This window comes from Procambarus clarkii, chromosome 38 (assembly GCF_040958095.1).
Source record: "Procambarus clarkii isolate CNS0578487 chromosome 38, FALCON_Pclarkii_2.0, whole genome shotgun sequence".
Taxonomy (NCBI): Eukaryota; Metazoa; Arthropoda; class Malacostraca; order Decapoda; family Cambaridae; genus Procambarus; species Procambarus clarkii.
Window position 1 is genome coordinate 16,649,346 of NC_091187.1, and position 26,047 is coordinate 16,675,392.

At 38.6% G+C, this 26,047-nt stretch overlaps 1 protein-coding gene across 1 annotated transcript in view; it reads right to left on the reverse strand.

Annotated features, from left to right (window-relative positions):
* Positions 1–25,750, reverse strand: part of su(r) (dihydropyrimidine dehydrogenase su(r)) — a 30,310-nt gene extending 4,560 nt beyond the window's left edge. Inside the window, exons 1-16 of the mRNA XM_045764624.2 lie at positions 25,592–25,750; positions 13,677–13,787; positions 12,841–13,011; positions 12,161–12,322; positions 11,153–11,243; positions 9,493–9,719; positions 9,053–9,203; positions 8,246–8,415; positions 7,350–7,560; positions 6,435–6,619; positions 5,867–5,964; positions 4,251–4,368; positions 3,589–3,753; positions 3,203–3,355; positions 2,327–2,447; positions 548–667 (exon numbers count right to left, since the gene is read on the reverse strand). Of these exons, the coding sequence (XP_045620580.1) occupies positions 548–667; positions 2,327–2,447; positions 3,203–3,355; positions 3,589–3,753; positions 4,251–4,368; positions 5,867–5,964; positions 6,435–6,619; positions 7,350–7,560; positions 8,246–8,415; positions 9,053–9,203; positions 9,493–9,719; positions 11,153–11,243; positions 12,161–12,322; positions 12,841–13,011; positions 13,677–13,787; positions 25,592–25,642 (2,305 nt within the window). The 5' untranslated portion in view covers positions 25,643–25,750. The remainder of the gene's footprint in view (positions 1–547; positions 668–2,326; positions 2,448–3,202; positions 3,356–3,588; positions 3,754–4,250; positions 4,369–5,866; positions 5,965–6,434; positions 6,620–7,349; positions 7,561–8,245; positions 8,416–9,052; positions 9,204–9,492; positions 9,720–11,152; positions 11,244–12,160; positions 12,323–12,840; positions 13,012–13,676; positions 13,788–25,591) is intronic.
* Between the last annotated feature and the right edge of the window lie 297 nt (positions 25,751–26,047).

Here is a 26,047-nt window from a genome sequence, read left to right on the forward strand (position 1 = left end):
TGAATGTGTGTAAATTTTATTGACTATCAAAGCTGCAGTTAGTTAAATCAAGGACTTTGTACAGCATTATGCTCACTCCTATAATAATAGGATCAATAACTTTGTTAGATCTCTTCTTTTCTTCCACAATGGAGAATAGTTCTGTATTAAAGAGATACACAGAAATGGTATTGTCTTTGTGAAGTATTTTGCATTCAGTGATCTCACGTTATTCATTAAACCGAATGAGCATATTGGCAATTGCTGGGGAGGCTTTACTATGAACATCTTATGAGATACTGGACTGAATTAATTATAAATTGAGGGTAATGATAAAATACATTTACTGCTCTAGTCATCTGTTTGTAGCTTGCTAAATTGCCTATCAGCAACAAGTGAGAACATCAACAATTTATCATGCTTATGTTTCTTAGGATGTTCAACTTAATAATATTAGTTTGTATATACACAGTACTGTATATAATATGCAATTATAATTATTATGATAGTAACCATGATTTTGAGGGGTAACAATTAACAAATAGTGTTCAGTAATTTATATCCGTACCTGATACTCCTCCATAGGTCGTTCTCTTCTCCTTGCCAACAGATGGCCAGGCTGAACCATCTGGTAGAAGACCCATTAAGCCAGATACTGTGTTGGTTGCAGTTACACCATCTGCTCCACCTTTGTAATAACATAAAAAGAATGCTATTGGTTCTTGCAACTGAAAAATAAGCTTTGTGTAAAGCTATTACTGTATGAAATTATGAGTAAACACCAGAGCCAAATCACAGTAAAGACTCTTGGTACATGATTAGTAAAATTTAAAAGGCCTTGAAACAGGTAGTAGTGATGCTGGAATTCCTGATGGTGGTGATGCTAAGCTTAGCGGAGTGAGTGGGGGTAACGCCACCTCACCACCACCTCCTCTACACAAAATTCATGGAGTCTCTGATGTGTCTTTTCCAATAGGTTTAAGTGTTTCTAGGCACTATAGAGGCACCATGGTGTCCAGTAAATCCAAGCAGCAGCTCCTGGTACTGCTGCTTGGGGTGTGTAGCGTGCTCCCCTAGTAGTACACCTAGTAGCTCCTAGTGTGCTCAACAGGCACCACCATAGACGACATTATGTGGAGTTCTGGTAAAGGTTTTCAACCACATGTGCCCAATTTTTATGATTCAAATACTGGTGTGAGCAGTTTCTTTGTGGCTGATGACAAAATGTGTGAATTAGACTATTTCACTGCGTTTTTTGAGGCATTCACTCAACACAGTGTGAATAAAACAAACTGTTGGGCTGCAACTGTGATTGATTCTGGAGATTTACCTCCACAATCATGTATGAATGAGTGGAGACACTAATGCAGCAGAAAAGTATACATTCCTGGCTGTAATAATGTTGGCACATGCAAAGAAACATGTTATAGAAGAATATTGGAACAAGGATGCAGTCACACCGACCTCCGTAATGTCCAAAATTCATGTCAAGACACATTTCGGCTTCAGATGTATACATTTCAAGAATAACGATATACAAAATAAAAGCGACTGACTCTGGCACATCTGCACAAACCTCAATAACAAGTATAAATCTTACATGTACCAATGCAGAATATTGTAACTGACGAGTCTCTTATGTTGTTCAAGGGAAGAGTTTCCTTCCAAAAGTATATACAGTACTGCACTGTAATAATGGCACAGGTAAGGCTAGAAACTATTCATCCTTTGTGACTGAGACAGGACTCATCATAGAAATGATCATGTATTCTGCCACTGATGTAGATGTGAAAAAGAATGCTCCACACAGGTTTTCTGGCAGTGTAGGAAAGACACTGATGGCACCACTGATGGACCTGCCTGCCTTTGTCTGAGACAAGTACCACTATAGGTGATTGTCAGCATAGGAAAACTGACATGTTGGCACTCAAGTTCCAACATGTTGTCAGAACAACTTTTATCTCGCACATGATATTGAAATAGCCTGTACAATTAGGGGGTTAATAAGGAATTATTTTTTTTTAGAGATATAAAATAAATTGTAAAATGAGTGCAATTTTTGTTGTATTTTGCAACATAATTATATATACACAATTCCTTGGTGTATATGCCTACTGTTTGTATTCATGGTGATATTATATGCAGTACATTAGAATCAATTATATTTGCCAAAATTAGGTAGTATTAAACAGACTGATAATCAATTCAAGCTAGACCCCTTGTTCCCACATTATATATATTTAAACGTACAATAATACAAAATGATCACAAGTTTGTTAAGCCTTCCACAACCTCACTCCTAAATGATGCCTCATGTGGAAAACAAAATGACAAAATAATCCCTTACCTTCATACGCAGCCTTAGCAATGGCAACAATGTTGGTCACATTGGGCGTGAGCTTTGCAAAGAAGGGAATTGAAACTGCAGCGCGTACCCACCGGCAGATATCTCGAACCAGTTCTGGATCCTTGCAAGAAAATAGCAATTATATATCTTTGTGGACTGACCCTCTATAAATTACATACAGCTATAAAACTGATACAACAAGAAGATTTTAAAATTTTAAAACATTATACAAAACTATTCATCGTTCTTTTAAATCTGTTGTTTAATGTAGTAATTATGTGAATTCAAATTCTATTATATACCTATCATTACATTTATTTTTTATTTAAGATTAACTGTTTCACATCCTAATTTTAAATTCAATTACACATTCTGTACTAGCTTTAAGACCTGCCTGAAACACCTGTGTGTGTTAGTGGCATTGTAAGAATGTACCACTTAATCACCAACATATGTACTTTCACAGCCCATTATACCTTCTAGTGTATATATAAATATATATATGTATACAATATATAATGGAAAGAACCATGTAGAAGCTAAACCAATTCAAACACAGATACCATATATTATACAGATGCAAATGATGAGTCACAATACCGTGGCTGAAGAAATGTTGACCAAACCACACACTAGAAGATGAAGAGATGACAACGTCTCAGTTCGTCCTGGATGACTATCAAGTCGTCGTGATAATCGACTTGATAATGGGCCATGATGGACCAAAACGTTGTCGTCTCTTCACTACACATTATACATATTTTACATGATCAAATGAAAATTTACATTTTTCTTTAAGAGTGCCCTTTTACATAATATTAAAATTGATCTTATATTTAGGAAGAAACAATTGCAGTATTTGCACACACATCTCACCTGGCCGCATGCTAGACCCATTCCACGCTCGCCCATACCATGTGGACACGACAAGTTCAGCTCGAGAGCATCAGATCCTGCCTCTTCAGCTCTCTTGGCTAGTTCAGTCCAGTCTTCAGCATTAAAACTGCACATGATGCTGGCAATAAGCACCTTCAGGGAGGAATACGTATAATGTTAACCAGTAAATTTATCCTACTGAAAGATAATTATGCAATTGTAATTTAACAGGATATTTCAATATTGGAATTAATTAAATTAAACTGATGTATTTAGCAACTTTGTTACCACAGTATGGCATAATATTTTCAAAACTTAACACCTGGTAATTTGCAGAATATTTTTATATGAAATTTATAGATTTTTGGGGTCTACGGGTAACAAACCTTATCTGGGAAGTCTCTCTTAAGCTCACTAATGCTCTGTAGCCAATAGGCACATGTTTTTTCAGAGATGAGCTCTATGTTGAGGAAGGAACCTTGGCCAGGACCATATATGTGACCCGAAGTTGTTCCTCGCACTATACGAGGTGATACATTGGTTACGATGTCCTGAAAGAGTAGAATGCACAACGGTGTTATATCTAGGTGGCAGCATGACTTGATGGTTATTTTTCTTGTTTGTCGTATAATAATTCACTGTGTCAGGGGACAGGAAGCCAGAGTGTATTCACACACGTTTGGCTTTTATCCCCCCCTTCAGGTCAAATTACTGACCCTGCCCAGGATGCAACCCCACATCAAGCTGACTAATTCCTGGGCACCTACTTATTGCTAAGTGAAAAGTGGCATTAGGTGAAAGGAAATGTTCCCAACCAATTCTGTCCTGTCCAGGATTCGAACACGGAATTCTCAATTATGGGTCGAGAACGAACCCGACTGTGCTACAGGAACCCATGATATAGGCAAGTGTTCCATAATGATCTGGTAGTGCTTTTCCTTGTTTGCTATTTAGTTGAGTGTTCTATAGTCATAAGTTCTGTCAACAGCAGAAAGAAAACAAACAGTGTATAGCAATTTATAAAATAGTAATAGGAAAGCAAATTTACCTTATCAAGAGCAAATGTCTTGCTGACACAGAAGCCCCAGCCAGCCTCGTATGCTCTACGCATCATAGGTGCAGCTGTCGTTGGTGGAGCAGATGCCAGGCCAAAGGGATTTGGGAATCTGAGGATGTACGTAAAATCTTGATTATCAGAATATAGCTTAAGATGTTAACATAACAAATTAAATAAAATCTGATGATCGTTTCTCATTCTGTATTTGTCGTACTGTACTGTACTCTTTAATGCCACCAAATTTTTGGTTACAGTATTAAATTAAAGATGAACATTCTACACTGAAGTGTGCAACTTGCTGAACAATACTAAAACTGTCAAGTGATCACAAATTGCATTTAAGTAGAGTAAATAACTCAATCTACACATGAAATGAAATGTAAGTAACAATGATTTATTTCATGTGTGTGGGTTACTGTATTTGTTTTAGCCATGTTATTGAGACTTATTCACTACATTTAAGTGTAGTAATAAACTAGTACTTTCCACACTACTTTCTGTGACATGACCTTTAGTTTTCATTTGTATGTAATACTGTATTCGAATTGAACAGTTGTACTCTAATGAAATCAAATTACTGTACAATAAAGTATAATCATTCTAATTAATTGGCTTGTCTATTGCTCAGTAATTTTCCTTGATTCACAATCGTCTTCTTTGAAAATCCATTTTAACCCTTGGGCTGCATACCTGTTAACAACTGATAACCCCAGTGTGCAAGAAAATAAAATTGATTTTTTTTTCTCTTCTAATATTGTTAATATGCATTACCTGATTATGGTGGGGGAAAAAAATTGCACAGTACAGTATATGACTTACTTTGGCCATGATGAAGTGTCACGATTCACGAGAGTTCGAGTCATTGTCCCGAGGCAGTCACCCGGGCCAGGCAGGGGAGGGGGGTGGGGGTTAATTGCCACAAAAATATTTTTTTTCAGTGTCTCTGATTAGTTACAATAATATTCAATAGTGTGACATTTGAGAAATTTATATAATAAAATGTGTGGAACATCAGAATGCTCAAATATATTCTTGTCGTAATATACACACAATATTATATTCTTTGAACAATAAACCATTCAACTTTTGCCGTTATTACACTGCATACACATATATATATAACTATCTACATTTTTATGCATCAAAACGAACCATAAAGCAGTTCTGGTGGGCGTTGTAAGGACAAAGGACAGCATAGCACCACATGCTACCAGCAGACTATTCAAGCAGATGATGCCACCTGACTTGGCAAAATACCTCCAATATTGCTAACTATAGCCACAACACTGCTATTATTATCAGATTCCTGTAATTAATCATATGAATAATTTTCCACAAGTTTAATTTCTGAAGGAACATAATGTCAATGGGAGTGCAGATGGATGAAACCACTGTTGTGGGCTGTGAATGTCTGCTTCTCGCTGTGAACATCATAACCAACATTGTGTTGGTTATGATGTTCACACGGGAACATACATACATACATACATACATACATATATCACAGTAAGTGAAGTAGATGACAAAGCTAAGACAAACAGAATTGTATTGAAAACAAAATAGTAAATTATTAATAGAATCATAATGTAAAATACTGAAAAACATACTTAATACCACATATTGTAATAGAGATGTCCACCTCATCAATGGGAGTGTAAAACTTTGGCAGCTGTGGCGTCTCAGGAACAAAGAGGCCATGGAGAGACTGTTGAATACAAGAACCACGTTTTGCAATATAATTACAGTACATCCACACTGCAATACTACACACTAGTTTGATACTTTTTCTCAACCATTACCATCTCACAAACTGCTGTTCCAGTGTCATATTCTTTTTTCTCTTTATCTCTTTGTATTTTATGGCTTGTTCCTTGTTGTTTTCTCAACACATACTTTGAAAACAGAAAGAAAATATGATTTTATATGCAGACGAGGAATCACAATAACGTGGCTGAAATATGTTGACCAAGCCACGCACTAGAAAGTGAAGGGACGATGACGTTTCGGTCCATCCTGGACGATTCTCAAGTCGATTGTGCTGGAAGATTACAGATTACAGTCGACTGTGTTACAGAACACAATCGACTTGAGAATGGTCCAGGACGGACCGAAACATCGTCGTCCCTTCACTTTCTAGTGTGTGGTTTGGTCAACATGATTTTATATATATAGTACCTGTAGATATTTATGAATATGCCAAGCAGCTGTCTTTCCATCATTGACACTTTCAACAGAGGTTTCAGCCACACCCGCAATGTCTCCCCCGCAGAAGACACCAGGTTCGCTTGTACTCATCGTTTGCTCGTCCACCTCTGGCTGACCCCATCGGTTCAATTTCACTGGTGCCAAAGCTGAATGAACTGTGAAGAATTACAACAAATCAGCAAAAATACTAATAACATAGTACAGGTAATACAAATATAGTAACACATTTGTTCTGTAATCTTCCAAGGATCATTTGTTGAGCATTATTTTGAACTTTGAATATGTCTTTTCCTATGGTTTTGTACCAAGTGACTGTGGACAGCCTTGTCCCTAGCTAGGGAGGGCCTCATTAAGCCCAGCAAGCCTCCTCTCCCTGACAATAAGAAATGGAAAAGAACACACACTATGCACCTCATAGAAATATGAAATACAGAACTGTATAACAATTATTTAACCCTTTGAAACTGAAAATAAATTGAATTAAAAAGATTCAACTATAGATCAAAGTTAAATTTATATTTATTTTTAAGATTTTATATACTGTATAATAAAGAAATGTTTTAAGGATAAAAAATATAATTTAATTATAAGTGAAGACTACTGTATTTTTTAGATTGCAATACAGTACTACAGGTATATTTGAATATCAAAATCACAATTTAATCCACTTTGTTACTGTGCTGATTAGATTTTTACACACAAAGAAATTAGCACCTTTGGCTTGCAGCAATACAAAAATTATTATTCATAATAAATGAACTAAACTAAAACTAACTCATTTATCAAGACTCAAATTTGAGATACAGTATTGGGTAGGTGTGTGTGTGAGGAATTTATAAATGCTAAGGGAATCAATAATTTCTTATCAACTAAATAATAACTTACTATCTGCATCTGAAAGGCCAGAACCAAAGGCAGAGATTATGAAGTCGCACTTCAGTTTGAGTGTCTGATCTTCGTCATCAATCCAGGACCCATCATCGTTTTGATATGTGCGCACAAACTCCATGCCTGCAACTCTTCCATTCTTCACGATCACTTCACGCGGTGACAAAAATGGCAGGAATTCGCACATTTCATCACGTGCAAGTTCCATCTAAGGATAAAAATGATTTAACTAAAATTGGTAACATCTCTAAATATCTGGATTACAGAGAATAGGCATAATGGGTAAACCAAAGGCTAATTACTGAAGGACAATGAAGAAAAATGAAGGAAGAAAGTGTGAAAGTTGCTAGAAGAGTTAAGGACAGGCAACTAAAATGTGCATGTAAAGTATGAGGGTAAAAGGAGAGCAGAAGGCATTATGATCTTGTAACTTGTGAAGCAAGGAGAGTATGCGGCAATGAATAATATTGTTGTTAGAAAAGTATTTTGCATTATAGCAAAATTAAAGGTCATTTGTAGGTCACAACCAACAAATAGTTTGGCCCGTCCTCTTGAGTTGTCACAATGTCACGAAAATTACATACAGGTACTTTACTAAATTGCCTGAACCGAACCTAACCAATGACCCACGCAGAGAAAACCTGATCTTTCAAGAGCCGCTATGATTTATAGTACATCATATTTTGTCCATTGGGGGTTTGGACACTAAAAGATGATGTATAATTTGAGAGGCCAGGTTGAATAATGAACACAAAAGGTCACCCATGAAAAGACATGAATTGGCAATTCCAATCTAATGAACGATTACAACTTTAACGCCTAAGAAACTATAGCCAAGTTTGGAAGCATTATAACAAAAACACTTATGCTTAGCAATCAAGAAAAATACATACCTCTTCAGGAACAGCCCGAATATTTGTAAATCCTTTCCTGAAAACAACGAAGACACGTTTTGCCCCACAGCGCAGAGCAGATGTAGCACAATCAAAGGCAGTGTCTCCAGCTCCCAGAACGAGCACCACACCCTTTACAGATGGCAGCTGGGCCTTGCAAGCACACATTCCTAAGAAGTTACCAATTTCAATTATTTAATTTCTATAATGAGGTTCACTATGCAAAAGATGTTAGAAAATAAATGTATTAAAAATCTGCTTAAATGTTACCATGAAGTTTTTGAGCCACATTATGTTGAACCTCTGTCGTCTCAGGATAATTTGTTACTTTTATGACTTTCTACACATAATTTCACTTTGGTGCATACAGTGCTGTACTACTGCAACTTTGAGCACACTATTCAACTCTTATATTATCAATCTATATACTGTATACAGTGGATTCCTAGTCCAACAGAAGTGATCTAATGAAAAATTGGATACAGTGTTAAGATTCTGATCCAGTTGTGGTTGGACCCAACAGATATAATGTCCAGATAATTAAGAAATTTAATTTAAAACAGATTTGTGATGACAATACTGTACGTCAATTCACAACATATTGTTTATATTATTTTAGAATCAAAATTTGGTCAAATGTGTGCTTTACGACTTTTATTAATAAAACACATTAAGTATGGAAAAACAGCAAAGATCGGATGCACTGAAAGGGATCCATAACCAAACGTTCTGAGTGGGAATGTATTATAATGCATAGCATATAATATAATGCATAGCAAATTGCATAAATTTTTTAGAGCATCTCACCTGGTTTACTAGCTGCTGTCACCAGAGGCAAAAAATCTTTACTTGTGTAGAAGCCCATGTCAATGTTAAGATCGGCAAATATGCCAATTTTTTTAGGCTGAGGAAGGCCAATGCCAACAAATATGGCCTCGTATCCCTCTTGCTGTAGGCCCTGAAATAACATTTAAACACCGATACAAAAATATTTTCCGTAATGAAAAAATTCAATATTGACCAGAGGAGGATTTCAGCATATTAAGCAAATGAAATATTTATGGTAGATTTTAGGAATACAGTACATGCATAAACATGCAGTTACTGTATATAAAGCAGTGTATAAGAAGAATTCTCTATACAGTACATATTTACTGATATTTATTTAAATTATTACTAACAAAGCTTCACTCATCATTAGAAAATGTGTAGCTTGAAGAATACAGTGTATTTAGTACAGTATTTACCTTAATCGTTATATCAGACTGAGAGAGCTGACGACCATGATGTACTTTCACTCCAAGATCTTTCATAAGGTCCACTTCAAAATTAACCACTTCAAAAGGGAGTCTGTATTGTGGGATTTCAGAAGAACTCAAACCTCCAACATAACTGTTCTTCTCAAAGACATCAATGTTGTGATAGCCAAGACGTCCCAAGAAGGTTGCACATGATATTGAGGCTGGTCCACACCCTAGAAAACAAAAATTCATTTTGAGTTTAATTTTAACAAATTGTCAGTAAAAAGTTAATGAACAATTACTTAACCCTTTGCAGATGCTCACATACAGTATTATTATGCATAAAACAATGGTAGTATTATAAACCAATTTACAAACTAAAGTATTATGTCATGGTCAATTCAGATCTCAATTTCAATCCCACTCTCTGTATATAAATTTGCACCCAAATCATAAAAACTACAATACTGAATGAAATGAAATGCCTCTCTCTGGCGTGTCTTTGTTGGCTCCTTGTTGCTAGCTACCTGGATAGCTCTACCCAATTAAATATACACTAGGCTCTTGTGAGCTGACTGTGGACCACAGGCCAAAATCTGGTCCCTTCTATAGAGACACAAGGCACAAAGGATATCAGGTCACTAACCAAGAAAAGACAGTCAAGTAATGGGACAAAGCAAACAATCATTAAAGTAAAACGAACATTGAAACCGAGACACCAAACTGGTTAAATGAATCAGTCATGAAGCAGGTCAATTGTCACTTAAACCCGCACACCACTAGGCAACAGTGCACATAGCGTGTCAATCCTCCGGCTAGACAGTCTCGATCATTTAGTCAGGAAGATCAAAACTGAAACCATGGAAAGGGGAAGGGATAGTCCAAGGAACCACCATTACATTCAACATTAGTTTTCTGGAAGGGCTCCTAAGGTGGCTGCTTGTCACTACAGTATATCTCCACAGAGAACAGAATGAAAAGGGAGAACTGGAGAAAAGGTTGACAGGAAAGCTGCAGACAGAAACTCCCATAGAAAGAAAAATAACAATGAGAAACCCACCCCAAAACCACTACAAGATCTGATTCACCATGGGTGATGCCCACAAGCTAAGAGGACCACTAAGAAAGTGCACCCTCAATCACTCCAGAGAAAACAACTCTGACCATGCAAGGGCAGCACTAGGGAGCACCCAGGGAAGGCAACCCTGAGTATATGCAGCTCCAAGCTCTCTACTGCCAGGTTCACACTAAACTGCAGTATACAAGGAGAGCCACATAGGGCAAAGATCTAAAACCACTTCAAATCAAATTAAGTCAAATGTTTATTCAGGTAAAAGTACATACATACAAGATGAGTTGCAAACATAATGTTGGATTTCTTGAAAGAGCTAATACATACAATGCCTAAAGCCACTAATATGCACAGCGTTTTGGAAAAGGTGTGAGAAAAAACACTAAGACTAAAACTTAATACTCCTGGAGACAATCAGATATTTTCTGGCTGATGTCTGAGAACCTACTGGCTCTGAGTATGTGTCAATGTATTGCAGTAATGTATAGACAGACTGAGTCATGCCCATGCTAGGATGGAATTGATGAAAAATGTGCAAATGTAAAGATAATTGATTTTGATAGTGTAAGAATGAAATAGATGGAAGGAACTGACCAATAAGAGCAATCTTTGCATCGTAGCTCTCTGGAAGGTCTGCTGGTAAATTTGGTGGCCGAACTTGGGGAATATTCATCTGACGGAATATCTATTAAAGAAAGAAAATTAATACAGTAATTTTAATACCTTACTTTCAACAAATATTAAGAACTTACAATCAAAATAACTCCTTTTGACCAAGATGGCCTTCAAATGCCAGCCTTTGTAATTAGATCAAGAAATCGCTTATACATAAGTAGAAAAATAGTTTCTCTTGGAATACAATGAAATTAAATGTAATTAGTTGCAATATGAAGGCTAGAAATACAATAATATAAACAGTGTATTAAATGATGCAAAGATATACAACTCAAAATTACCTCTGAGACATAATTACTCAACACAAATCAGCAATCAGAATAATAACAAACTCCAATACCAGACAGTATTTCACTTCATTATTTTAGTATGTCATCCTTACCAAAATCTATCAATATGTTAATATTTAAGTCAGTACTCAGACTCTCAAGTGTACTCTATACAGTATCTATAAAACTCTGAAGTGCAATACTAATAATCCTGACTTCAAACACTTCCTAGAGGGTTGTAACAAAACCCATGGGTATCACACATGAAACAAATGTCTGTTTGATATTTCAAGAGTGCAACTCAATGATAGCAGAAATACCGTGCAAATTTCTCACAGGGGCAGAGAGTAAGGAAGGACAATCAGACATTCTTTTTGAGATTTTTTCAAGTTGTATTTTGAGGTGTAGCCCTATCTTGACAGTCATGACTTCAGTGAATTCGAGATTGTGTACTTTAGTTCAATATACTGTGCAGCAAAACAAATATACATTAGAAAGAATGGAAAAACCTTCGGAATGACACCAGTGTCTTATCTGTGATATGATCCCTGCAGATAATGGTCCTCGGATAAATCTGGATCTACATACAGTATTAGTTTCCTTAAAAATTATTAATAGTGTATGCATATACGGTGCTATACTGTAGTACTGTACTCACATCTGTTGCAAACTGCTGTAAGCCACCAATATTTATGGGACCTTCCTCACTGGCATAGAGGTTACATCCACCTACACAGAGGTCACTAGTTGGACACACCATCCCACACGTCAGTCCCAGTGGATTGTCTGAGAAAATCATCTTGGCCGCCCCATAGTAATTCTGCCAAGTTTTACGTTCAAGTGATTATTTCCGTCATATGTAATATATAAATATTTAATCATCTTATTTGAATATTTGATTGTAAATAAAAGTATTTTTATACAAAATCTAGAGGGAATTTAATTTAACTGACAGTCTTCTGAAGGCAAAATCTTTACTGTTCTTGAATTTTATGAGATAACTGTATAGTTAATTTAAAAATACAGTATGATAAATTTCAGGACTCTCTAAACACATCACAATGCCTGCTGCAAGGTGTGAGCCAATCATATGTATAATCCTGTCATATACAGTAATATAAATCAAAAGAGGAAATCTAATTATGTATGCAATTATGTCATATAAAAAACATTTAACGCTCAAGCTATGTATACAATACAATCTTTTCATATAAATTCGGCATTGAGTGAAGATCTACCCATTTGCACAATATTATCATATAAACATTATGAAGTTCCAAATACTATACATGTATATGTATAATTTTGTCATCAAAATTAAGTGTGAAGGGTCATTACCTTGTTAGCAATGCAAGAGATGAACTGCTTGATGTCAAGCTGTGTCGGACAAGATTTCTGGCAAGGTGCATCAGCACACTTGAGGCATCGAGCAGCCTCACGAAGAGCACCTCTTTCACTCAAAGTTGTATGCTTAATGTCGTCAAAGTTTTTTTCCAAACTACAGTTGATCTGTTGAAATAAAATGTTTTACTTATTTTATTTATATATACTGTACAAGAGTTCTTACATTTTTGTCCTGAGAATGTAAATACTGTACCTAATTTAAAATGAATGAAAAAGTACCTAACTTAAAAATTACCTGAACCTGTCAATAATCCTCAAATTTTACTAAAATGTACCTACTAATTTTCTTCAAATTTTCCTACAATGTACCTGTTAACTTTTTTCAATTTTGCTACAAATTACCTACCTAAAATTATTATGTTAGATTAAGGACCTGCCCAAAACACTATGTTTGTTACTGGCTTTACAAGAATGTAAAAACATCAATGATATGTACTCTCATAAACCCATTATACCTTCTTGTATATAAATAAATAAATAAATAAAGATTAAAGACCTGCCCAAAATGCTATGTTTGTTACTGGCTTTACAAGAATGTAAAAATACCAATACTGTATATTGTAATCTCACAAACCCATTACCTTTTTGTAAAAAAATTATTATTATTATTATTGAGTAGCTTAATTAAGGACCTGCCTAAAATGTTATGCATGTCAGTGGCTTTGCCAGAATATTGCACTCATACCCCAATGTATGTACTTTCTCATCCCAATGTACCTTCTTGTATATAAATAAATAAACAAATTTGTTTATCATTATCTGATACATACAGTGCAGTTTCTGGACTTGTTGCGTTTCCAGTTCTTCTTATCGGCCTTGGTGACAGTGGAGGGCTGAAACCTGGCATGGCTGCTGATGCGTGGGTTGAGGGCCAATATATTCTGAAAACAAAATAGAAACAAAAGCAATGAGAAAAGGATGATTTAATAGTAAGTGTAAAAGGTGTAATGAGGTTACTCCATTATCAACCTGCAGTAACACAATGGAATAACCTGACTTTTTTCATAACACATATACAAGAATGAGGCACTATAAAGATCATACAACCAGGCTTGCAAGAACTTTTACTAGGACACTAGACAAGGAAACCTGCAGGTATGGAGAAATTACAAAACAAAAGAACGTAAAGCACAGGGAGGTACCTTAGAGAGAGAAACTAAAAGACAATTTGAAAATGGCATGGCAGATAAAGCAGACTCAACCGAAGCTACATCACAGCCACATATGAGGAAAACAGCAGTAAATGTACAAGTTATGAAACAGGATTGAGGAAGGCACATTTTTTGAGAATGATTGATGTTAGTGAGGAACTCAACAGAAATTTCTATAATGAAATAGGAAGGCACCTGCTGGAGCTGGACACAACTAAACTGGAACCAGACATGATCTCACCTAAGAGGGGAAGCTGAAACAACACTGAAACAGGAGAACTGCCAATGTAGGCAATGAAAGGCAGCCAATGTAGTGCACATATGCAAGAGGGGAGACAGGAATCACCTATATAGCTGATCTCACCGAAACATTAAAAATAGAGTACTAAACAATTTGGAGGATGTTCATCTGGACAATGTCTTCAAAAGGTCAAATGTAACCCAGGCAAGAATTAAGTTTCAAGCTCAACTTGCCACAATGTAGGACTGAATACAGATGCTTTTTCACCCACAGTTATAAACCCGTGGAACCACCTACCTGCCGAAGTCAAAACTCTGCTTGACTTTAAAATCCAGCTTGAAAAAAATCATCAGGACAAATGGGAGGGACCTTTGCCGGCTTCCTGTCCTCATTGAGGCCACTAGTGTGTTAGTGGCCCTCAGGTAAAATTCAGGTAAATATAGATAGCTGGGGGAGAGGGTGGGGTTAACTGGCAGCACCCGGGTCTCTCACTCCTCTCTCCCTTTCCAATATGTACCCCACCCCTTTCACAATCTCTCTCATCTCTCTTCTGCTATCACCTTCCAATCGATCTTCTCTTCCCCCCTCTCCCATCGCCAATTTTCTTCCTAACATCTCCTTCTCCTCTCCACTCCTCCCCGCTCCATTCATTTCCACCCTCTCTCTCTTGCATCTCCACCTTAATTTTCTTTCCCCTATCACATCTATCCCCACCCCCTCTTCACCTTTCTCCCCATCTCACCTCTCCACCTTTCTCCCCATTCTCCACCCCCCACCCCCCTCTCTCCCAATTTTTCGTTTTCCTTCCCTCTCCCAGTCTCCATTCAATCCCCTATCTCTTCCCCCGTACTCCCCAATCGCCGTGTCTCCACCTTTCTGTCCACTCTTCTCCAACATCCCCCACTTCCCTCTCATCCCCCTCCTTGTCACTCCCCTCTTTTACTTCTTTTTCCTCCCCTCTTCCACCCTCTCCACCTTTCTCCCTCCACCTCTCCTAACATTCCCCTCTTACTCTTTCATCGCTCTCTCTTTCTCTCTCTTTCCCTCCCATTCTCTCTTCGTCTGACCCTCTCTCCCTCCGTCAAGATCTCTGCTTGAGGTTCTTGCATTGTTCAACAAAATTATTCGCACACCCTCCGTCACTATGTGATGGGGTGCGACAAGGTACGCGAATTCAGAGACAATTCTATAACAAATGTTCAAGAGATGTATAAATATTTCATTCAAAATGATATGCTTCCAGAAATCTTGGCCAAAAATAAGGACATATTGGGTAATTAATTTTTTGGGGGAAGGGGAGGGTCTGTAATCATGAATAGGTTAAAAAAAAAAACTTGATCTAGTGCAACAGCCGCGTCTGGTCTCACCCAATGAGCGACACAGCAATGAGTCATAATCCTCGGCTTAGTCAATTAGATAACACACATACGTCAAACTGATCCTGTCAATGACATTTGACGGGCAACTCCGATACACCGACTTACGTGAGGACTCATGTCTCTGCCCGTATGGTAAATATCTGATTTTACTCACTGATTTAGAGAATCTCATTCCACACAAATGACCTAGATGGGTTTGTTTATTTCGCTTGCAAATTGTACGTCTTTATTAAACATTTTTACGACAGCCAAAATGTGGCAGTGCGATTGGTTCGTCCCCAAGCCAGGATGCGTAAGTTAGGACTTAAATTGCTGGCTCAGGGCCGTGCTGGTGCTTGCTCTCTGCTGCTGTGGGTACTTTTTTGTTGCGTTTTCGGACACTACATTTCTGATGATGCAACATTTGCAAGAACCAGGAAAGCACAAGTTTACCCAAGATTGACTACAGGGGGATGACACGTCTATATACTAGACGTTATACAGTGCTATACGTTATTTTTAGCTTTGCTAACGTCCGATTTCTTTGTCCTTTGGAACAAAGACAAAAAAGAAATTCATGTAACTTTTAGCCAGCTGTATAGATTGCTCGTTGTAGCTTACATTATCTCGCCAGGCTAGGTGACACTTTATAACTAACATTGACAGCTAGATATTTCTTAAAACAAATTTTGTTTACCGTGAATGTTAAACAACATATGATTTGTAAGTAAATGTTTCAAATACATATGGAAAAACAACAAAGCTAAGATTAAGCATGTCAAATTCTGCACCTCTTGATAACGGTATCTAGATCAAGACATTTCCTTCGACCGTTCCTGATATTAGAGTTGAATTATTTCTGGGATAATTTATGTCACTCTGCGTTGAACTTTCTCCAAAGTTAGGAAATGTAGATGTTTATCTCTCAGAATGTTTGGTAATATGTTTATTGTTTGTGATGTGTTTATATGTATGTATTAACACGATGTACTGAACGGGGTGAGAATAGCTTGAGCTACCTCATCCCTTTGTGTGAATTTTACCTCAATAAACTTATTTCAATTTCAATTCAATTTCTCCAAAGCAGACATGTCCTTCTGAAGTTGACGTCTCCATACAGAAGTCCAGATAGGGACACACCAGACTTATACACTTGAATAACCACTTTCATTTTCCTGAAGATTAGTCTCAACTTATTCACCTTGATACTATAAAACTTTTAACTTGGTTGGATGTATTTTGTCGGGAAAATATTTAAAACGAAAATGTTTAGTAGCATATCCATATTATTTGTATATACTGATATATTTTCTAGTGTTGTGTTACAGTGTTGGTTTATAATTATTCGTATAACTTATATTTATTTTATGATTTGGTGGTACTTCGTTATAAAGAGGACCAATTAGATTGTTCATCTTTTTTCTGTGTGGTGGTGGTTTTGGCTGTTATGATGCTGGCGTGGATGTGGTGGTTGTGGTAGTGATATTGGTGGTGGATGTGGTAGTGATATTGGTGGTGGATGTGGTAGTGATATTGGTGGTGGATGTGGTGGTTGTCGTAATGATGTTGGTTGCAGATGTGGTGATTGCCCTAGTGGAATGTGGTGGTTGTCCTAATGGTATGTGGTGGTTGTGGTAGTGATTTTGGTGGTGGATGTGGTGGTTGTCAAAGTGGTATGTGGTGGTTGGAGGAGTGTTTGGTGGTATTAGTGGTTGTAGTTGTGTTGGAGGGAGTTGTGGTGGTGGTAGTGGTGGTTGTGGAGATGAAATGCTGAGAGGTGGGGACGTCAGGTAATCTGCACTTATCAAGATAACAGTTTTTATCCACCCGACCCCCACTTCCTCGTTGGTTTTTAACCAAGACTGCACGTACCCTCGGGGCTGCCAGAAATACCAGATTGCATGTACTGTAGGTAGACAACTGGTAAACACAAATTAAGAATAGGCAAGTGATAACTTCTACACTCTATTTTAGTATATACTAAATAGGGTACCCAGCTTTGCTTGGGTCTCTCTCTCTCCCCATTTCCTCCTCTTGCAATTCTCCTTCCCTGTCCCTCCTCCCCACCTTATTCCTGGTCCTGTTTGAATTTGAATTCGAATTCTGAATTTGAATTCCTATTTCCTCTCCCTCTCTCCACCTTTCTCCCCCTCTCTCCAAACATCCTCCCCTTCCACACCTCTCGGTCCAAGGTAAAGCAACCCATTCTCCTAACAGCAAATCGCATTTTGACATACTCTACCTGAGGCCATAAACTGATATACAGCTTAGAGGACATTGATCTAGACAATTCCTTTGATTTCTCACTCGTCATGCTCAAATAAATGATCTATATAAGTTCGTTTTTTTTCGTGTGGACAGAAATATTTTGCGACCTTTGCAAACACATGTTTTCCCTGCTTTCTCTGGCAATACTGTGCTCCTTGTTCTCTGGATGGCTGTTGGCAATACTGCGTTGTGAGCTGCATGGAGTCTAGATCAATATTGTTACAAGGCGCTAGGCTGCATGAACAGGCATCCAACGACAGCATTTGATATTGTATCGTAGTTTTGCATATCAGTTTTACAAAACATTTCACTAACAAACGCATACAGGGATACATTATTTAAGGTAAAAGTAGACCTAGGCAAATACATTATGCATCTGCGGGCGATAAATCACAGTAACGTGGCTAAAGTATGTTGACCAGACCATACACTAGAAGGTGAAGGGACGACGACGTTTCGGTCCGTCCTGGACCGAAAATCGAATCGACTTGAGAATGGTGCAGGACGGACCGAAACGTCGTCGTCCCTTCACCTTCTAGTGTGTGGTCTGGTCAATACACAATGCATCATTAGATCAGGTCCTTCAAACACTGGCAGTACAAAGATTATGAAACAGTATAATCTAAAACATCTTGACACTTGTAAATAATACAAAAATTAAAACAACCAAATAATTATAGAGGGATCTATCTCGTAGTAGATCCTTCGGTCTCGACTTGTAATCGGAGATCCCGGCCGGGATAGATTAAATAATTGGGCACATTTCCGTTCATCTAATGTCTCTGTTCACCAAGCAGTAAATGGGTCCCTGGGAGATAGGCAGCTGTCAGCTGACTGTTGCCGCCGGGCCGGCTATAGTGTATTGTGCACCCCATACTCATCCTGTGAGCGGTAGCCTAATAAGGATTACAGAGGGCACAAAACGTCTTGATCGAACCTCAGAAGAGATTTTTACATTAACAATTACATCTAACCTGCACACCTTATATTTATAATATCAGATAGTTACAAAGCAATCATTACAATATATTTGTATTTATATAAATGATTATACGCTGATGGTAATTGGGGGAAGGTCAGTTGTTCGACTTTGAGGGACTTGTCACAGCTGCTACTGGAACAAAGGTGCATTGACTGCACCTTTATTCAAAATCAGGTGCTTCCACCTTCAAAATCACCTTCCAGCAAAATCAGGTGCTCGTACCTGATTTTGCTGCTTATCTGTGGTTAGCTGCACCACCTGCCTGATCAGCACCAAGGTGCATATAGGTGTCAGCGACGGTGGATACACATGTGTAGTCCAACACCAGCAGTTTGCCCCTCTTCCGCGGGTATACTGTATACTACGTGAAGGACAGGATCGTTCGGGTCTTGGATCGTTAGGATACAGGGTTCTCTATCTGTTGGACAAGGCTTCCTTGATGTCGCTGACTTCGTTGTGTCTTGTATGCCAGCCCTTTGTGCTTCCCTAGTGCAACCCATGCAGTCCATACTGGTCTGCTATCACCCTGTTGCAAATACACTTGTATTCAGTGTGAATTGAGACACCAAAGCGGAGGAGCACTGTAACTCGGAGGGTGTCTGGGTCTAAGCGTGTGTCTACAACAGACATGGGCACTTTCAGAAGAAAGTCCCCTGCATGGGGGCATTCACTGCTCTGAGTCCGGCTTTCTCCATATCTGATGTTGCAGCGTTGAGCATGGCATTAGCTAATTTTTCCACTATGGCCTGTCCCAGCTGGAATATTTATGCATTTTTATTGGATCTAAGTTGGCTGCTGGGCCCGCAAAGGCATACCACTGATTTGAACATTCAATAAAAGCAGGATCGTGTATCCCCACCGAATCACCCCAGATGTTCTGGTAGGATTTCTCTTGCGAGTCCGTTCGATGCAGAGAAGGAAAAGAATGATGGTAAAGCAATCTGGGAAAAGTTGAATGAATGGTTTTAACATATATGAAATAAACAAACACGGGTAGAAGAATATGGAGTAGAAATGTAAGAGAATAACGGGTACAAGAGGCTTCTAACGCGGAGCAAGACCGGTTACAGGGAACATAAATTACCTCAACTCGAAAATTAGAGAAATTTATGGTTCTGATCCGTCCAACTGTCTCAACAGGACGGGATGCGAGGCAGAAACTAAAGCAGCGGGAGTGAGGCCGGATGCCAGACAATCTGGGTATTTACGTGGAGAAAGGGATAAGCAGTGCCCGGTAAACAATGGTGAAGGCGTTACCTGAAGGTTTAGTTTACTTACTATGCATCCCACATACCCACATACCCACTATGATGGAAAGTGGTTTACTTATCACCATTTCCAGTGGTGCTGGAAAGGTTATAGTGGCACATAATGGAATCAAGAATTAAACCTATTATACTTCTACCCAAGACAGCTACAATATTGATGACCTTTACTCACCTAATTGTACTTGCGTGGGTTGAGCTTCGGCTCTTTGGTCCCTCACATATGTTGAACATTCTCACATATGTTAGCAAGTATACTTCAGTACTGAATATTTAGACCTGAAGTAAACTCTGCATATAAACTGGGAAGTTGGGCACTGCTCTGTGTAATTATATTTGTTGTTGTTAAAGCTTTAGCTACTCAGGACGAAGTGCCCATGTAGCACGGGCTATGGTGAGCCCGTAAGTGTAATTATAGGCGACAGCATCCTTTATAACGGGGTCACACTTAATCCTGGGCGTGGCCGCGGAGGCTTGCCCGTCCATGCGTGTAGGCGTGCTACAGTAGGGTAACAGATACAGCAGGGTAACAGATACAGCAGGGTAACAGATACAGTAGTCACAGTGAAGCCCTACTTATCTGTCAACAGTGACGCGTCACTCAACTCGTGCAGTCAACTGAAGGAAACCCAGCAAACTGTACGAGCCATATAGAAGACAGATTAAATAGAACAAACACTGGGTCCAATTTCTGACCCAATATGTGACTGCAACCTTTCCACCTCCGCCCACAGTATGGGCGTGGGGTCAGCACTAAACTATTAAACTAATTACATTTTGTTGATAATTATCAACAGCTGTTCGACTTGCTGGCCCAGTGTCCGGCAGATAAACAGCTTCTCTTGGCTTAACAAACATTACTAATGACAGTATCGTTTTGTTTGTAAACATAACTAGATGGGGACCCCTGACGACCCTATCGGTACTCAGATCTACAAACCTACCTACCTGGAATGGGTTCCGAGGATTAGCGTCCCCCGAGGCCCGGTCTCGGAGGCTCAATAAACTACCACTCACAGGATGAGTAAGTGGTGAACAATAAACTACCATTAGCAGGATAAGTATGAAGTACAAAATACACCAGTACCCCTGGGTCGGTAACAATTAGCCAAGTATACCTGCCTATAGCAAGCTAGTATACCAAGTACCTGTATACCTCAAGATAACATGATAACCTACCGTATCAACCAACACCTACGACGCTTGTTTCCCCCCACAGGAACCAAGACCAAGCCTGCATAAATATCAATGATGAACAACCCAGCGGGTTTTCTTCCTATTGGGGAGTGTCGTACATGCTGCTATGGCGGTATGTCCACTCACAAGATGTGTGGCGCTGCCCAATAAACTCGCCCTTTGGGGCAAAATTTAAAATCAGTGCTGTTAAATTAACCTCAACTGTACCTCACGTGTACTGTGATGGCGAGAAGAAAGCCATATTAGGAGACAGTATATTGAGAATATAGCCATGAAACACAACAGAGAAAATATTGACGGAAAATTCGCGATTGCTGCTTCTATACTTAAACTAATCCTACATAGCACATGAAGTACAATACATAATCCACGACCCTGGCCTCCGCGCACTTTCCTCGACCACCTTCACACTCACTACTACACTTTTAAATCGAATAATGTAAGTAATTATCACAAGGCACCAAAATAAAATACAATTGGGAGGCGTGTTATGGTACGAAATTCATCAGGGGACGATGGGAGCGAGAGAGAGAGTGGCATGCTAAAATTAGTTCAGAAATGTCACTAGTTAAACTGGTTATTGATTCTCACATTCCTCTATTCTGAACCGTTAGGATGAATGACCAGCCCGTCCTCTCGAGCGTTTACAACGTCAATAAACTGATGTACTAAATTGCCCGAACCTAACCTAATCTAACCGAGGACCCACAAATAGAAAATGGGACATCACGTCAATTTTGCGATCCGCTAAGATTTTTAGTACATAAGTTTTTGGCCCTAGGGGATTTTACGTCAGAATGCAATGTACTATTCGAGACAGGTTGCAAAAACTGACATACTAAAAATCATAGCAGCTTGCAATATTAACGTATGTCCCATTTTCTATTTGTGGAGCCTCGGCTTGGTTAGGCTCGGGGAATTTAATTTATCAGTTTAGTGACGTTGTGAACGTTCCAGAGGATGAGGCTTACGTGGTGCATGCCCGTGTGTACGTCTGTGTAAGCGCATTCACTCTGATTTAAATTACAATTATCTCCAATTGTGAACACAAATACATTCAACCCACACCCCCTCCTACCCACTCATAATTTTGTATATATTTATTTTTATTAGCATAGATTAATCGAATAAAATGACATGTCTGGAATATATTACGATATCTTTAAGAGACAAGAATGGATAAAGTAATTGAAGAGCTCTGCGTACGTCATATCAGCAGGTCTTGAGGGTCTAATGACTGGACATTTAGTAATATGGTGTTGAAATTTATGATCCAATTCCTTTGCACAGGGCAGAGTTTACACGTAGAGTGCTCAGGATTGGGAGATCCGTTATCTGCAGCTGCCTGCCACAAATAACGGTAGCCTAACCTGATTATATATATATATATATATATATATATATATATATATATATATATATATATATATATATATATATATATATATATATATATATATATATATATATATATATATATATATATATATATATAGTGTTCAGTGAGAGACCACAGGGTCTCCTCTGAATACTTTTTATTTTCTTCTCCGAGGCTATGGGTCCCCACATTGGCACCAGAGGTGGTACCCTCACAAACTTTTATATATATATATATATATATATATATATATATATATATATATATATATATATATATATATATATATATATATATATATATATATATATATATATATATATTAAATATGACCGAAAAAGTAAGATTAATAATTCTAACACGAATTTTCTCAATCTTTCGTACATTTCTTTTCACTGTTGGAGGTAAATCAAAAATCAATTCTCCAAAATTCATTTTTATTTCTAGTCTAATTTCTATATTTTATTTCATATATTTAATAATATATGTCTACAGGAAAGACTGCTACCAAAATATACTAATATATATATATATATATATATATATATATATATATATATATATATATATATATATATATATATATATATATATATATATATATATATATATATGTGTGTGTGTGTGTGTTTTTCAGTGAGCCAGGGAGCTGGTAGCTAATTGTAGTGCGGGTAATTCTGTGAGTGAAAAGTTTAGCCAGTTAAAGTCTAACACTGATAGCCTAAGGGCAGGTACTGGTTCTTAAGGGCAGGTACTGGTTCTTAAGGGCAGGTTCTTACAGTGGCCTGTAAGACTTACAGGCTGCTGCAGTGCGTCGTGTTGACGGGTGGATTGAACCTTATTGATTTTACCTAACCCTCATTTCTTGAGACTGGTGGGCTGGCGTCACAACCCCGGGAGGGTAATATATTTGTACGGCACGGACTATAGGGTACAAATTGAATTTAGTGGAAACAAAATTCCACTATATCTACATCTATTCCACTACATCATCAACAAAACATCTTCCAACGACGATTTCATCAACAACGAAACAAAATTGTTGAATTTTGTTGTACGCTTTGGGGACTAAAGTATATCGATAGGTTTGGTGGGTCAGAGTAGGATTTTACGTTTATTGTAAAGCAAATGTAAATTTATTGTAAAGTTTATTGTAAACAAATAAACTCGTCATATGGTGAGAACGGCTTGCTAACCTGAATCGTTCAAAAGTGCATTCATTCATTATGATGGCTCATTTGAATTTCTAATTTCCAGTGTGTGTGTGTGTGTGTGTGTGTGTGTGTGTGTGTGTGTGTGTGTGTGTGTGTGTGTGTGTGTGTGTGTGTGATTACATAAATGTAGTTACAGGTTGAAAGCTACGCATCGCGGTGTCCCGTCTTCCCAGCACTCTTTGTCATATATAACACTTGTGTGTGTGTGTGTGTGCATGCGTGTGTGTGTCCATGAAATGTATCCTGGATGACACCATTACCCAAAATCCTAGCCGGGTGTGCCAAGTTTGGATAGTGTTGACTGCTTTGGTTCACACACTGTCTGTCTGTCTGTCTGTCTGTCTGTCTGTCTGTCTGTAGGTTTCCACTACCTGCAAGTCATGTTTACATCATGGTCGTATACCGTAGCGAGATATACGGTCATATAATCTCTGTCCTTGTAACTAACACAAATATGAGACAGCAAAACCTGCAACTAAAGTACATAACAAATGTAAACTGTTTACCTTTTAGAACATTGGGGGTTAGATCTAGTACTGATTACGTAACTTAAAATTTTCCACTATCACTCGCAGGATGGGTATGGGGTTCACAACCACTCACAGGATGGGTATGGGGTTCACTACCACTCACAGGATGGGTATGGTGTCCACTACCACTCACAGGATGGGTATGGGGTTCACAACCACTCACAGGATGGGTATGGGGTTCACTACCACTCACAGGATGGGTATGGTGTCCACTACCACTCACAGGATGGGTATGGGGTTCACAACCACTCACAGGATGGGTATGGTGTCCACTACCACTCACAGGATGGGTATGGGGTCCACTACCACTCACAGGATGGGTATGGGGTCCACTACCACTCACAGGATGGGTATGGGGTTCACTACCACTCACAGGATGGGTATGGGGTTCACTAATATCACTCACAGGATGGGTATGGGGTCCACTACCACTCACAGGATGGGTATGGGGTCCACTACCACTCACAGGATGGGTATGGGGTCCACTACCACTCACAGGATGGGTATGGGGTCCACTACCACTCACAGGATGGGTATGGGGTCCACTACCACTCACAGGATGGGTATGGGGTCCACTACCACTCACAGGATGGGTATGGGGTCCACTACCACTCACAGGATGGGTATGGGGTCCACTACCACTCACAGGATGGGTATGGGGTTCACTACCACTCACAGGATGGGTATGGGGTCCACTACCACTCACAGGATGGGTATGGGGTCCACTACCACTCACAGGATGGGTATGGGGTCCACTACCACTCACAGGATGGGTATGGGGTCCACTACCACTCACAGGATGGGTATGGGGTCCACTACCACTCACAGGATGGGTTAGGGGTTCACTAATATCACTCACAGGATCAATGTAGGGTTCACTACCACTCATGGGATGGAATGAGGTCAATATACCACTCGCAAGCAATGCTTTAAGATGGTTTTAACTTACAACTCTTCTTAAAGTATAACGATAATTGGAAATTTATGATAAATTCAACTTATTTTTTAACCCTTTAAACTCTTAACAGACACGAATATACCGGATAAAACCCGATACAGTTATAAAATACAGCTGTAGTCCGTGACTCTCTGGCATCTTACCTCAATGTCTGGTGTATCTTTACTTAGTTCTCTGTGAGGTCCGGGAGCCATGTCGCCAAGTATAACTGTGAATCCCTGTCCACGAGTTATAATAGACGGGAGAAGGACGGCACCGTACACCTGCTCTTCTCGCTGGCACGGCTGCGACTGACGACATCGCCCTCTGCGCGGCCTTGCCACATACCGCTTTATTTTACACTAACCATCTCTTACATGTATTGTAAGTAAATATTTATATATATATACATACATATCAACAAAAAAAGCTAGCAAAGTATATTTTGATGATATGGCTCACTGCGTAATGTTGATTCATTAGGTTGATTTCTACTATAGACGTGGCCATTTATTTAATAGAATGATGTGTAACCAGAGTAAAGGGACTATATGGTTCACCTTGGACAGGGTCAGAGGGAAGTTAAAGCCTCGTCCTTGACTATATAATAATAATAATAA